Here is a 15,690-nt window from a genome sequence, read left to right as displayed (position 1 = left end):
GTTCGAATAGGTGAAGCAGCTAAAAAAGAGGTGATAAAAGACTGATTATTTTAATATTCTTTGGGGAAAATACAGAGTTTTAAAAAAGCTGGATCCACTCTCCCCTCTAACAGATTTTCCCATTACAGGCATATGGATAGTACCTGTCAAATAACGTGGATTTTTGGCACAAATAAGAGTGGGTGAAATAAACTGTGGATGTTGTTTCAACCTCCACAACAGGCCTGCAGAGGAAGAAATCCTCAGAATAGACGTAGTGCTAGCAAAATAGACAAGATACTTCTCTAAACCTGCTCCTGCTTCACTGCTAGGCTGCTGAAAGACCACTGCCTATAATTCAACATATGCCATGTCTCAAAAATGAAAGACAAAGCAGACAGGCAGGAATTCACCTAGTCACCAAATATAAAGACCAGCTGCTGGTCCACAATGTCATGTTTACAGTCCAGTTTAAGACGAAATGAGAATTCTAATAGTTACAAGAGTTTCTAGAGTTTTGAAAGTGACTGTAGCATGAAAAGAATGACAAGACTGAAGATTCTCAACATTTTAACACAGCACTAATGAACTTCACATAAGTAAGTCCATGGCGCCCAGTCAGCAGAGAGAGGCAGATGCTTGCAACTTGACTTCAGAAATTTAAAACCTGTTTTTCAAATACAAGACACTAATTTACAACTATTGCTTGTGCCATGGCCGAAAGTTGGTTTTCCAGAAATTCTTGCTTACAGAGTTTTGGGAGATCAGACAGTAATCTTTTAGAAAATCAGTGAGTAGGTATGACAGGCCTCGTTACCATAACCCAGACAACTGTCCCTAGCTTCCCCAGGGAAGGTCAGGGACAGAGACTGAACCACCTTTCCCCACTAGTACCATGCTGAAGCATTTGGCAAATTTGCACGGTGGCTGCTAAGTCTGCCTCTCCCACAGGAAGCAGCAGAGGACTGTAGTCTCTCAGGAGTCTGATCCTTCTCCCAGACATTGAGTTCCGATTAGTAAGCAACTTTTTGCTGCAAACCAAATCGCAACCTCTGTAAATGATGCTATATTCACTTCTCTTAGCAACTTGAAGTTGCAGGCGAGGATGTTTTTCAGAGTGGACTAAAATGCCATTAAAATAAAATTAAACATAAAATAATAGAGAAAAGAGAATGCCTTTCCAATCCTACAAAGACATCCGTGATTGTATTTTGATGAATAGTCAGTGGTGCGGCCTACATCCCAAGCTGATACTCTCCAAGGGGCGGAGACTTATCTTACACCCACGACTAAATAAGAATAAGGACTTATCTGTTCGATAAAGCACAAGGGAGGGAGAGGTTAATACTGGAGGCACGGCAAAAGACTGCAGAGCACAGGAGTGACAGAGGTGATTTTTACACCTGCCTGAACCCCTCTGCCACATAATGTTACCTGAGAAAGAGTCATTTTTTTGAAACTGACAACATTTTTGTATGCTAAATCCATAAACAGAAGAAACCAATGGGTTTGGTTTGCTCTGGCATCTATGTTAAATGAATCCAAATGAGAATTTTAGGCCACCTTCCTTAAAACCCAAACTATCTGGCCTTGTCTGTTTGACAAATTGTGCTTATAAATTTCTTGTCTGGTAAGACTCCAATATTTTCGTCCCCCTCCATGATTTTTTTTTTTAATTTTAAAGCATCAATTAGAATAATGAAAGATAAAACCAAAAAGATAAGGAAATTAAAGATGCCAGCACTGCTCAGTGTAGCAGATTGCAGATTTGGGTGACAAATAAATCTTTCTTGTGCAGAAAAATGGATTAAATCTGTGCACACTAAACACAGCAATATCAAAGATAAAGCAAATCTAAGGCTGTCATGAGCATAAAAGGGAAATTATTGGTATTGTTTCTGGTCTTTTAGCACACAGCAAACGCCCTGCAAGACATTCATTTCTTCATTCTGTTCTACTGCAAAAACTTCGCATTAAGGCCTTATATTCCTATCAAATCAGACCACTGGAGAACCAAGCTCCTCTGCAGAGGGCAAGCTAAAGCTATGTTATTGCCATCAAAGGATATTAGGTCTTCAGGCTGCCCCTTTGCCTTTCCTACAGGCTGCCTGCCTGCTTCTCAGGTGACACCTACAACTTCCCTGGCCCCAGACGGGACGTGGGGTGCAATGCTGCACTTGCCATTGGCCTTGCTATTCTTAAAAATGCCTTAAAAAGACAGCAAAATAGTTCAGGTAAATCTCTGTATTGAAAAGGAACTCTCCACTGTGTGCTGTGTGTTTCTCACGTGCTCTCTGGGCAGAGTTTCCAAGCCTCTTTAGCCTCACCTTCCTGCCTGGGGAAACACTGCCAGCAGAGGCTTTCCTTGCACAGGGACTGAAACAAAGGATTCAGAGAATAAACTGCTATGCTAGAGTTGGAAAAAAAGTATTATGTGAAGTCCACTGGTTCAAATGCATTGACTAGAGCTGTACTACTACTTCTGTGACAGCCTATAAAAAAGAAACAGAAGCAAACGAAGTTTGGCTCTAATTGCCTACTACAATGCTTATGTCTAATTATAGTATACGCCAATAAGCCACAGGCAGAGCTGAGTTTAAACTGGCATGTGCCTCGGGTCACCAGGACCATAGCCAAAGACACAGGAACAGACTAGGTCTACAGACTCACACAGCATCATCCTCCCTCAGAGGCCAACAAAATAATAGTAATAAAAAACACCCCAAAGCTTCCTGTGCTTTATGATCGTTCTCTCTGGTAGTACTAATAGTCATAATAACAGTATTTGTACATTGCTGATGAGAACTGTATGCAATCAACGAAGTGCCTGGGTCAAGAAGATGGATCCTGCCAGGGTTGTCACAAGCTGATGACATGCTGACAAACTGGCGAGTGTGATTTGCATTAATCCTCACCCCCCTATCCCATCCCCAGTCCTGAACCCCCGGTTCAACATCACCAAAAATGAATGTTGATATGGTCAAGGTGCAGGGCGGAGGGGAGCCTGTGGGGAAGTGGCCAGCCATGAAGGAACACAAAGCTGGGAATAAAGGTCTGCCACTTGTTCTCAGGACAGAACTACCCACGTTTTAAACAGCTTTTAAAAAATGTAAAAAACCAGCCCTGTTTCTCATTGCGGGTATCCAGAACATCTCTAAACACACACAGAAATAGACAGGTATTACTGAAAATTTTAACCAATGCTGAAGCTGCAAAACTGCTCTTTGTTGTAGTTGTTTGGATACAGAAGGGGCAATTTGCTGTAAATAAATATTAAAAAGTATTTTTTCTTAAATGCTTGAGATATTCTTTTTTTCCTCCAGTCTCAGTGGTATTTTCCTGTCACTTGCTCCTCCAGTTGTGCTGATCTTTTTACCATACGTGTGCTCAAGCGTCCGACGCAGAGTGTCCTCTCCCCACTGCAAGAGTCATCCCAGTCCCACCCTGGCCCAGCTCATATCCCACCCCAGGCCCTGTCCCCATGGGCTTAGATAAGCCATTCCTTCTTGCTCTCGTCGATGGTCTCCGTGAAGTTTGGGTCATTGTTCATGATGGCGGCATCTGCGCTCTCGGCTGACTCTGCCCCTTTGGCCTCGTTGGTGTGGTAGGTTCCCTTGTGGCGAAACATGTAGCGGATCAGGAACACCAAGGTGCAGAGGATGGTGAAGATCACCACTGCGATGACGCCTACACAGAGGAGGAAAGAAAAGATGCCACTAGCGAGTACAACACCAGATTTTGACACAAAGAAATGATCCCACAACTCCTCCAAGCTGAGCCAAAGCTACACCACCATAGTTACTTGGTTTCCGCTACTCTGGTATTTATACATAGTTTTTGTTATATACAAAATGTCACTGAGCGGAGTCTGCTAGTGACTTTCATCTCACAGGTAAACTTCAACATTAATATCTACTTACGGTGGTGAGCTTTGCCAACCGTGAGGCAGAGGGTGCTGAGCGCTCCCAAAACACGGGGATGAAAGGGTGACATATCACGGCCTGGGCAGATCTTTCTTTGAGGATGGGGTCACTGATGTATACTTTTCAGTCAATGGCCATATAGATAACCCCTCAACATGTCCTTGAAAACTGGCTTGGCTCACTGTGGGCTCACTCCACCCAGAAGGCACTGGCTCCACATAATTACAGATGTAACTGCTTTATCATCAGACAGACCTATCCTTAATTGCTCCCCCTGCAATGGTCTATTTGAGGTTCAGCCCTGTTATGGAGAAATCTCATATATCTTACCCTCTTAGGCACAGGTAACTAAGTGCTAAAACAGCACTGTTCCTTTTTTGGCCCTTCTCTACAGGCATCCTCCAGGGTGAAGACATTATGAAAATTCTCAGGCTAAAAAAAAAATCTTGCAATCAACTAGAATTATGTCATGCCACTTTTGTTAACTGACGCATTGGAGAGCCAGGCTGTTCAGGCATGGCCTGAATTTTTTTGAGAAATGCAATGCTATCCTTATAGCATTGTAAGGTTTCAAAGTACTAAGGAAAAGTTTTAAGTAGTAATAAAAATATAAATTAAAAAGGAAAAATAACACAGCAAATCAAAAATAAAGCAACTACTTTAATCTGGATATGGAAACATAGACCCTTGAGGAGGCCAGGGAAAAGAAACAAGAAATACCATTAGACTGCATATACTACTATACTCAGTGCTGCTTTACATGACAAAACCCACCACCAGTATGTCATTTTATATGCATTTAGAACTGACTGAAAGCTATTAGGCTGATTTTTTTTTTTTTTTTTTTTTTTTAATATGGCTTCAGAATTTGATGCAGTGGCAAATTTCTCCCAGGAGAGTGATGGTGCAACACTTCCATACTATGGGACAGGGCAGAGAAAATTGCATGTGTGCATAAAACTAATCAGGATCCGTATTTCTGGAGGCAGCTGGCCAGAATGTATTCAATTGAATGCTAATTCAAAGTTCCAATCTGGTATTACTTAACATCACCTATCACACTGAATGGGACTCTCTGGCGCATTAAGTTATAGCAGAACTTGGGCTCTAAAAAAACAAGGCATGATCACAAGGGATTTTTGTCAAGAGCAAATAGTGTTTGACACAGATTCGTGTTGAATCTACTGTAACAGGAAGTGTGCTTGCCATTTCATATAAATGAATCACTCGATGTAAGTAACTACTGCAAAGTAGCTCCCAATGTGAATGCTTAATATGTGGATTATGAATATCAGCATTTTGACTTGGTTAAAACTGAATCTGAGGGGACAAACTAAGAGAGAACAAACCATTTCAGTACACAATGTGCCTGAATGGACTTACACAAATTTCTGTTTAACTTTGTTCAGGTGTAGTTTACCCACATAGACAGCTCTTAGCAAATAGCTTGAATATGTTACCAACGGCAGTTCAGCCATAACTGTCATATTGCAAAGTATCTTAGAAAAATAGACTTTTTTCCTACCTCCAATAATGGCAGAGTTTCTGTTAACTCCATCTCCTATAGCTTGACCGTTGTACGGGAAATCAGCACTGGCTGTAAATAAAGAATTAAAGATTCATGTTGAAACAGCAGTGAAACTTGACACAATAGTTCAGAAATATATCCAGCATCCTTGGACACAATTTAAAGAAAACTGTGATCCCTAGGTATTTATCTGAAAAGGAAGAAAAGATAAAATCTTTCACTTTATCTAATCCCTCAGATCTTCTTGCTTCCTCCTCTTAACAAAGATAAAAATAAAATAAAGGAGGTTACCCTTGGTAAGCATTGCTGTTAATACAGGAGGTCATTTCGATACCCAACTAACATAAATTCAGTAAGTTTCTTCAGCACAAAATGAAACAAAAACCTTTCTTTCAAACTTCTGTGATGGTACGTATTATTACGGAGATTTTTGCCTTTGTCACTGCTATCCATTAAAAGGCTTCAGAAGTTTCCAGGATTTCGTGACCGCCGTTGGGTACAACTGCAAGCTCTTTGAAAGAAAAGCTGCCAGCCCTTTTGCTGCTGGACAGCCTGAGCGAGGGGCTGTGTTTTCTGTTGGTCAGAGCCGCAGAGCAGTTACCCAAAGGAGCACATGCTTCGCTACTCCAGGAGAAAGCCCAATGCGGCAGCTTAGCTGCTGCTGCGGGTGCTTCGGAGCTAAGATGGAAGTCTGTGAGTTGGAGGAGCTGAGGAACGGCAGGCAGGAGAGCCTGCGGGAGAGGAGACCCTCCGGCAGACAGGTGAGGAGAGGAAACACAGCCAGACGTACCAGCACTCACCTGCCAGTGACCTAAAAAGGAGAGAGTCCTTGTGGCAGAGCTGGATGAAGGAATCAGTACATGTTTAAAGTAGAATTTGGACAGTGGTCCTAGTTTTAACCTCCAGAAAACATCACAGCGGCTTTTCAAAGGCAATCTCATCAATTATCATCATTCATCATGAACATTTTCTTTATAGTCAGCCACAGCAACTAGACACTGCAGAGACTAACCAAGCCCAGGGAAGCAGGTGAGTGGTGCAATCATTCCCTTCTTTGCCACTGGATTATGGCATTGATTTTGAAATAGAGAAAACGTTGTTAGAAGCATTTAACTGGAGACAGTTACAATAATCGAAGATATTAATTGCCTCTTAGGTCAGTATTTAAAACCCAGCTGTATTTTGCTTGCTTGATGTATTAGGTGATACCGTATTAAAGTAATCAGTTGCCTTTACAGGCCAGTGATGCATTCACTATACTCAAAAACTGGCTAAGGGAATTTGACTGGCTTTCTGTTAGCATGGCGTAAAATCCATAATAAAGTTCCTTTTGTATCACGAAGCAGCTGCACAAAAGAATGAATGGCTTCAGCTCGCCACATGGCCTGAAAAGAGGTTTGGGGCTAGAGTAGCCTTCTGTGTGCCTACTCTGAGGGAGAGGCGAACCAGCTGTGTGTTGAGCAGCTAGTTTTTGGCTGGTCGCCTCTGGGACAAACAAGAGAGCATTTCTCAGGGCTCAGTGGAAGGGGCCTGGCCAGCAGTTTTTGCCAGCAGCGCTTGTGCCTTTGACATTTGGTGGTGCTCTGGCTTCTGAAAACAGCATTTCTGCACCTCTTTGAAACAAACCAGGCTGAAAAATGGAAAAGATAAATAAATACCTGATTCCGTATCAGTGGATTTTGCTCCAAAGAACTTTACTGTGCAGGACCATGAATGTGTCCTTCAGAGACATTTTGGCAGTCCCTAATATTATCCTTGCAGCAGTGAAAGGGAAGGGCTGGCAGTGGGAAAATAAACCCTAGCTTTAAACCTGCCCTCCCTGCACCACAAGGAAAATCCTAAAGCCAAATAACACTGGTGTAGAAAAGCATCAATTCGCCAAATTGCAAGGAAACTGCTCTCTGCTATTCTAACCCAAAAGGACGCCCCTTGCCACAGGAGCAGCATCACAGGCAGTTAACAAGTCCTACCACTTGCCACTTGGTTTGGAGTTGCTCTCCTGTGGCCCCACACAAGAAATCTTAAAACTAGCAACTGTCACAGTTTCCCCTTCCCTTGCAGCTGAATAGTATATTTAAAATGTTGTTTAAGGACTGCAGGACTAGTGAAGTGTGAAGAAAGAGGAAGGCGGTTCATGGCAGCACGATCCCGCCCAAGCTGCCATATCACAACGGCTATGCTACAAGGGATTCCTGGCAGACAAGGAAGACCATGGCTTATGATGTCCAACAGCCACCAAAATGCACCACAGGATAATGAAGAACATGAAGCATGGTGTGAAGCTACATCCTTCATCTTGTCTGAGAGCTGCCTCTAGGACTGGCCCTGATGCCTCTGTCAAGGCTGCTTTCCATTGCATCTAGTCATCATACACACTCAGGAAGAGTTGTCCGTTGGATCAACGAGCAGATGTGACTCACTCTGAGGCTCATCTCTGACAAGGAAGAAATTGGAACATGTGTCTGGGGGCAGGGGACAACCTATTTCAACACGAGTTCACCATCAGATTGGATTGTACATAGCATAAATTGTGCTCTGCTGCAACTGCTGGAGAACCAGGAGTGCTGTAGTAAAAATAGGCCCTTAGATGCTCATGATTCTTTTTTTTAAAGCACCTACGGCAGTGTTGGCAGATACTATCGTCATAACTCATGAATTCTTGTTTTGTTACCCTTGTATCGGCAGGAGACCTGCTTTTATATAATGGTGTTGTTTTGGACTGAAAAATTCTATCTAAAATCTCAGCCAAATGCGGGGTTATAGAATACCTTTTGCTGCAGAAGTGTCTACACCAGTTTTTTACTGAATGTATTACTACAGATGGATAGAGGAGGAAGAAAAGAACTCATTACTATCTTCTTTTGTAGGTGGAAGTTTCCTTGAAATTCTTCTGGACAGCAGTAGCTTCTCAAATGATCAGAAACAGCTACAGACCAGGGGTTCAAGAACTGCAAAAGGGTAACTCCTGCCACAGCAATGAGGCAGAAGAAAATGTATGAGGGCACATTCCTTGACCCTCCAAGGTGAGCTTAACAACAGAGCATTGTCACCAACGGGCACCAAGCACAGCTATTTCAGACAGTAGTTATGTCATTCAAACACGTGGTAACTCGTCTCTGACCTTACTATCGTCACATTCCTTGCCAATATTAAAGCAACTTTGTCAAGAAAACAGCCAACAAGATTCTTTCTTCCATCACTGCTGACAGATTCAGGAACTAAACGAGGAAAGAACACGTTAGAGCAGGCTGACAAAGGGGCAACAGTAATACTGATGCTCTGGCAGAAGCACAGAAGACTACAGAGTGCTGTTCAGAGGTTGTAAAGAGTAACGCCAAAAATGTTTTAAAATGACTGGTCAGATGAAATTAATATTGTTACTAGTGAGTCTCATGTTTCATAGGAATCTAAATCACGGTGGTATAACAACTAGCTCGCATGGCTATAATATGCAGATGAAGTACAGGGTGAGTTGCTAATGGACAATCCTTTCTCCATCGCAGCCGGGAACACCTCTTTTCTGTTCAGATTCTTCCATTATCACTCTGACATTAATTCTAATTACATGTCTCAGCAAGCCCTTTTGCGCTGCCTGACACTTGTACTTCAACAGCTTCAAATCATGACTTGTCCACAGCAAACAGGTGCGACGGAGCCGCAGTTACTCTCTGCAGTTACCCTGCAAAGCCCACGTAGACAGCAAGTGGGCTGTGGATGTGGGGAGGATACTGCAGGAGTTTTGGTCTACATGCTGTGCTACCTAATTGTTAGCTGAATAGAGCTATTCGGTTTTCCGTTGTTACCTGGTCTACGAAAGGTGATTTTGAACAGCTAATTTTCATCTGGTTTGGGGGCTGTACTGCAAAGGTTCCCTCACCTTAGGAGCTTTTTCTGAATCTTCCCTAGGTTTCCCTGAGCAGCCAGGGTCTCATTTGTGTGAATCAAAACATGAAGAACAGAGCAAAGAGCTTTTTAATCTACCCTGGAAAACAGTTACATATTGGCCCAGGAGACATGCTGTCAGTTCCCTGAAATCCTCTGCTCATGCAGCTGTGGCACAGAGCCATCGGTCTGCTGTCAGGACACACGAAAGACATTTTCCTAAAACCTACAGCTAGTGTAGGGACGGATTGAACTGTACCAGGAAATGCTAAGCTTATCTGTGGCGTAAGAACCTCGTTTCATCTGGTTCCCTTCCAGAATCCAAGCTGGGCGATGCTGATCTTTGCACCCTGTCTTCCCACAGCAGGCCATCAGGTTTGCTTCAAACACCATCATCCTGAAGCTAATTTACGTGAAAGGACACAGCATACTTTGCTGTCTCTTTCTTTCATGGGCTGCTGTTTATGAGGCCATAGTTTCAATAACCACAGACCAAATCTACAGAGTCTAAACTTATGTTTTGCACTTTGCAACTTTCTGTGATTAGTCTCAGGATAAGTAGGGTTAAAGAAACTTTGCAGCACCCAAAAGGGTGATTAAAGACTGACTGCAGGCAAAATCCATGCTTTGGCCATCGTTTTAATGACATTTGAAATTTTAGATGACCACAAAAATGTGTCAGGAGATCTGCTGTCATCTGGCACGCTCAGCGTGGGTCATTGCCACAGCCAGCTGCAACACAGCAGCACTCACTGAATGGAAAGGGGAGATGGGACTGGATAAACAGACCATAATTAGGATTAGACATTAAAGATGACAGATGTGGTTGATTTAACATAGTGAATGATAATTTTGCTCCATTATCGCAGGCGTGATTTTGCGTCTGCCATTTTCAGAGGGAGAGTTTTCACAATGGATCCCACATAAAAGCCGTTTGCAAATTCACAAAATTGAAATGCAAAATGACCGTGTCAACATGGAAAAGTGCTCCAGAAAGTGGGTGAATGAGCAAAAGGCTATTCAGCAAAGATAAGGGGAAAACCAAAACCAAAGGGGAAGACTTTTCTGCTACAGAGCAGTACTGAGAAGTACAAAGTAAAAGGCGAATCTCATCACTACCTGGAGTGTTACGTATAAGCCACTTGAAGCAATTTTTTAACTGAACTTCTTTACTGAGTGGGCAAGTCTCAGTTAAAATACACCACACTACAAAGGAACCATAGAATCATTTAGGTTGGAAAAGACCTTTAAGATAGTCGAGTCCAACCATAAACCTAACACTGCAAAGTCCCACTAAACCCTGTCCCCAAGAGCCACATCTACACGTCTTTTCAATACCTCCAGGGATGGTGACTCAACCACTTCACTGGGCAGCCTGTTTCAATGCTTGATAACTCTTTCAGTAAAGAAATTTTTCATAATATCCCATCTAAACCTCCCCTGGCACTCACAAGAGGCCATTTCCTCTTGTCCTATCACTTGCTACTTTGGAAAAGAGACTGACACCTCAGCCTCCTTTTCTTCGGACTAAACAACCCCAGTTCCCTCAGCTGCTCCTCATAGGACTTGCTCTCCAGAACTTTCAGCAGCTTTGCTGCTCTGCAGAGGATACAGTTTAGATTTGCTCCAAAAAAGGAAGTGTGAGAGTGATCACAGGCCTAAAACAAGCAATGGCTGAAACCTGTAAAATGCTGGAAATGGGGTTTATTCAGCCTAGAGCTAACATGTGTTGCAAGGCTCCTGTGACCTTTCAGCTTTACAGACGTCCACAATTTTGAAAGGCATTCTCCCATTATTAAGACCAGATGGGTTTTCACCTAAATATGAACTACAGAAGCAACTGGATCTGGTGATCACAAGATAAAACCCCCATCAATCAAGAAATTGATTAAAAGTAGAACAGTGAGAGAACAAAATAAAAGCAAAGATGTGAACTATCATTTCTTCCTAATTCTGTTTTGCAGCCAGGCATCCAAAACCGAGCCTGCAAAGAGAGCAAACACTCACTGACACCTTAGGATTTTGAGAAAGCATTGGACACTAGATCCATTCACTAATCTGTTTCTCCACAGGACCATAACACAGAGGAAAACAAAAGCAAGCTTTCTGGCTTCATTATGTGAAATTATGTCAATTTTGCTGGTCAGGTGAGACTGTTATGGTTTTAAATTACAGAGCACACCTTATTACATACTGTAAGTACAAAAACTAATTGCTTGACTCTTGATAGTAGAATCTAACATGCAGTCACAGTTGCATTCAACTTCCCGAAAGGACCGGATTACAAGAAGAACTCTAAACACATGCACAGAAATGACGGAGCAGAAGTAAACAACTCCATTACACAGCCCTACATCAAAGGTGAACGTCACAGCCTGTAGACTCCAGTTGCCCTTTCTCGCTCATCCCACTGCCTGTGCCTGTCCCACCGCTCTCCTGAGCATGGCCCTGTGAAGAGCTCCCGTGCCAAGTAAACTACAGCAGCTCAGAAAAAGAAGAAAAAAAATCTGAAGCAGCATTAAAAAATCTGTGGTTTTCTTATGCTGCCAGGGCAAATGTTGTATTGAAAATTCCTATATATATATTTTTTTTTCTTAATACATAAATTTTTTTTGCTATTTCTCCAAGCTGAAAACAGAGACAGGAGGAAAACTACCCCTACTCCTGCTTTTCTAGGCATTTGAGAGCAGATTCTGAAGAGAACTTTAACATTAAACTCTGTTAACAGAGTTTACTTAAAGTCCCACTGACATCAGCTTAAGTACAAAACTGAGAATTTAGCTGAAGTTATTTTTAATATTAAACACTTCCAAGTTAAAAAAAAAAAATACCCACACTTACCCAACCACAAAATATTTAAAAGATATTATTAACCATATTGTTTCTAAAAGGTCAGTTTTGTTCTAGCATGCTATATGGGGTCTGACACTACTCCCTGAATTTTTAGTGATGTCTCACCCGTAGGGTTAGAGAGTTACAAGTATATCCCTAATATGAACCATTTTTCTATCTACATGGAAACAGAAATCTTCACAGTCACAGACTTAATAATTTTTTTGGTACAGAATGTTAGAAAAAGTACACCCACATAACAATTCTGAAACTACCAGAACAGACATTCAGATTAGAGGAAAAATTAGGGCTTTTCACTTTAAAAATGCCATCTTCTCTGTTGCCAATAATGCAAATTATTTGGAACATGAAATTTGTAACATTGGATCAAAATCCACTGATTTCTTCAATCCTGTGCAACCTTCTTGGCTGGGAAGGATAAGGAGGAAACAAAAGCAGAAAAAAACCCCTTCATAAATGACAAAAAAGTCCTCCAATGCATTGGTGCTCCTTGGACCAATTATTTAAACTAAGTTTTGTCAGGTATGTTCTGTCAGATGAAAAACATTTTGAACGTTTGCATTTTTTTTTACCGCCTATGAATTTTTCACTGAATCTCAAGTGTTTTTACTGACAGTTACTGGTGAGTTCTGATGAGAGAGAGAAACATGCACAGAGATGATGGAAAACACAAAACCTGTGTTTTCACATTTTTGGTGTGAAGGCTCTCCAATCATCTCTTTTTCTTCCAATGTGAAATGAGTATAAACTAAAAAAGCATCTGAAATGATGGCTTAATAGAAACGTTGTCCTCTGAACAGCCCTTCTGTATGCCTGTGCCTGGGACAGTGTGGGAAAGTTAAGTGGGGACTATAAAGAAAGAGCAGTTGGATGTTTCTGTTATAAAAGCATGAATTTTGGAGTGAGCAATGAAAATGACAACAATGAACAATGGTAGCGTTGGGGGGAAAACTCACTGAACGCTCTATGGTTAATGAACTGCAAATTCTCACCACTAGACACCAGAGCCGACAACCCAATCAGTCAAGATAGTTGTTTCTGAAGCAGCTGTGTTATTAGCCCTTTAATTTCCTTCTGCAGGCGAACTTTGCTGTCCACACTCTTAAGCAGAGGAGGAAACGGAGTTTTATGAATGGCTTGCTCCTAGAAGCAGTACGATATTCTTTCTTTTGGTCTTGAAAAGCAGTCTTCCTAGCAAAGGGACAGAAAAGCTTCTGCCTTTTTAGAAGACCCATCCTTGCAGCTTAAATCAATCCTGGATGAGATAAGAAAAACAGGGAACACATTCCTGCACTGTAGGTTGGGACGGGTTAGATGATGCTTCCCTGCTTCCCCTTTGTATGGTCATTTCCCCACAGTAACTTTTACACTTTCTTTTGCACAGAAGCAAGTAATTGTACTAAGTAGTGGGAAGGCAAGACGGAACTTTTTAAATTTAGTAACTGGTACTTGTATACTACAAAATTTCATTCCTTACTTTTAAAAGAAGAGCAGACATTTAGGATCACTTCTGGACTGTGTTTAACTGCACTTTGAACTTCAGCAAGTTTTGTCTCAGAAATAGTATTTTGAACATTTGGTCTGCCAAATTTCCAGTTGATTTGCAGCACATTAGAGCATCCTCATCCATCAAAGACCTAAACTCATCTGTCTTTTAATTCCTGGTCGTAAGGTCTGTCTGACACCGGGTCTCACTATGACTCCAGACAAGAACTGCTGGTGTATTAGTCATGCTGGCCTAAGCTATCACTTCCATGAAAATTTTATGAGCGGCGCTTACATTTCACCTGTTAAGGAAGACAAACAAATACTTCCTTTTATAATTAATGTAGAATATGAAACGCTGCAGTGCTCTCAAAGGAACAGTAGAGTTAAGTGCTGATCAAAGCCTAGCTGTATATAGCTAATCGTTGATAATGGACCCGCAGGGAATACTTGAAAGAAAACAAAAAACCAAAAATAAAAAATCCAACCCAACGAACAAGAATACCAAACAAGCCTGTAAACTTATGACAGCTACAAAAAAGAAGAAAAAAAAAAAGATGGACTCTGTTTCTTGAGGTCATTGGAAGAAAAGGCTTCTTACAGCCAGGATATGAACTACAAGATCGGGTTCTGCACTTTTAAAGAAGGGCTTGGATCAGGGATGAGGAACAGGTCAGACTGGAGAGTTTAAATCCAATATAAACTTCCATAGCTGTAGTGACCTGACTGTAATCTTGAAGAACCTCTTGCACAGGAAGTGAAGTGCTTTTCAGCCTAAGGAAAGGAAAAAGAAGGCAGTCACATGAAATGCTCAGGCATCTAAATGCCTCCTTCTCTACTCCATCTTTTTCCTATTTTACGCCACCCCTACGTTCCTCGTTAAAGTTAGCACTTGTGGAAAAAATATAGTCTTTGCAGAGGATGGAAACTACTCTCTTGTTAATATTACCACCTTCTCGTCTTGACGTTAGGTAGCAGCATTAACATTCAAATCACTGCTCATGAAATCGCTACAATGCTGGTGTCTCAATGAACGCCAGAGGAATTTACAAGCTTGGCAGTCTGTCAGCTGTCTGATACACTAGACAGAGTGTCAGAGATTTCACACTGAAATTATAGATTCTTAAGAGAAAGCTATGCATAATTGTGTGAAGGAACTAGATGAGACTGAGGGAGGCATTTTTATTCCCAATCAATAGAGAGATTTACAGTAATTCAAGCACCATAATTAAGCTCTTTAAGGATGAAGCACTGATTGTGCCAAATTTCAGACAGATGCTCTTCCTAGTTAGCTGCTCAATGGGGAGGAGGAAAATAGAAACTGTTGCATCTCAATGTTTACCACTTACCTTCCTGACTGCAAGAAACACTTGGTGCTTAGAAACTGAGCTATGAGTTTCTGCTAGACTTAATCCCCGACTACCTGAAACGAATGCCACCTTCCTGTTTGAAAACAGTTCAGGTCAAGGCCACGGACTTCTGAGACAATATTTATATTGGGATAATTAGGGATGAATGCTGGTCACTCTTCGCAGAGGAAACTTGATCACAGAAATGCACCAAAAACTGGCAGTGCAAGATTCCACTGGCCCACGGGGCATGTTGCAAGTGCATCTTTTGGCTCTTGTATAGGAAGTAAAAATATTAAAGTATCTTACTGGCAAACAAAGAGCCTCCCATTGTTTGTATGCCATGTTCATTAAAAAAACCCAACCACCTCAAGTGATCGGTAACTTTAAGGAGAGAATGTGGCACCATTCTCTGATAGCAGTACAGGTAACTAATCTTGTTTGCTACGCTTGAAAAAGGAGGATTGCCATTTTGTTCTAGCAACTGCCTTCACATTCATTTCTAATTTTGCTAACACCTAGGAGATCAATTTAAATGTGTAAGGCTGCATCATGAACAAAGGCGGTGCACCTCTTCCATCCCTCCTGCCCAGACTTGCTTTCCCCTTGCAGGAAGCCTGGAGAAGTGACACCGCTCCCCTGCCGTCCCTTAGAGGAGAGAATGAATGCTGTGTCACGCGTTACCATTGAC

At 41.8% G+C, this 15,690-nt stretch overlaps 1 protein-coding gene across 1 annotated transcript in view; it reads right to left on the bottom strand.

The window, feature by feature from the left end:
- Positions 1-1,659: 1,659 nt before the first annotated feature.
- Positions 1,660-15,690, bottom strand: part of CNTNAP2 (contactin associated protein 2) — a 1,161,641-nt gene continuing 1,147,610 nt past the window's right edge. Inside the window, exons 23-24 of the mRNA XM_074575643.1 lie at positions 5,428-5,499; positions 1,660-3,666 (exon numbers count right to left, since the gene is read on the bottom strand). Coding sequence (XP_074431744.1) covers positions 3,467-3,666; positions 5,428-5,499 — 272 coding nt within the window. The 3' untranslated portion in view covers positions 1,660-3,466. The remainder of the gene's footprint in view (positions 3,667-5,427; positions 5,500-15,690) is intronic.

Source organism: Larus michahellis, chromosome 2, assembly GCF_964199755.1.
Source record: "Larus michahellis chromosome 2, bLarMic1.1, whole genome shotgun sequence".
Lineage (NCBI taxonomy): Eukaryota > Metazoa > Chordata > Aves > Charadriiformes > Laridae > Larus > Larus michahellis.
Note: the sequence above shows the minus strand (reverse complement) of the source record. Positions and strands in the feature narration are given on the sequence as shown.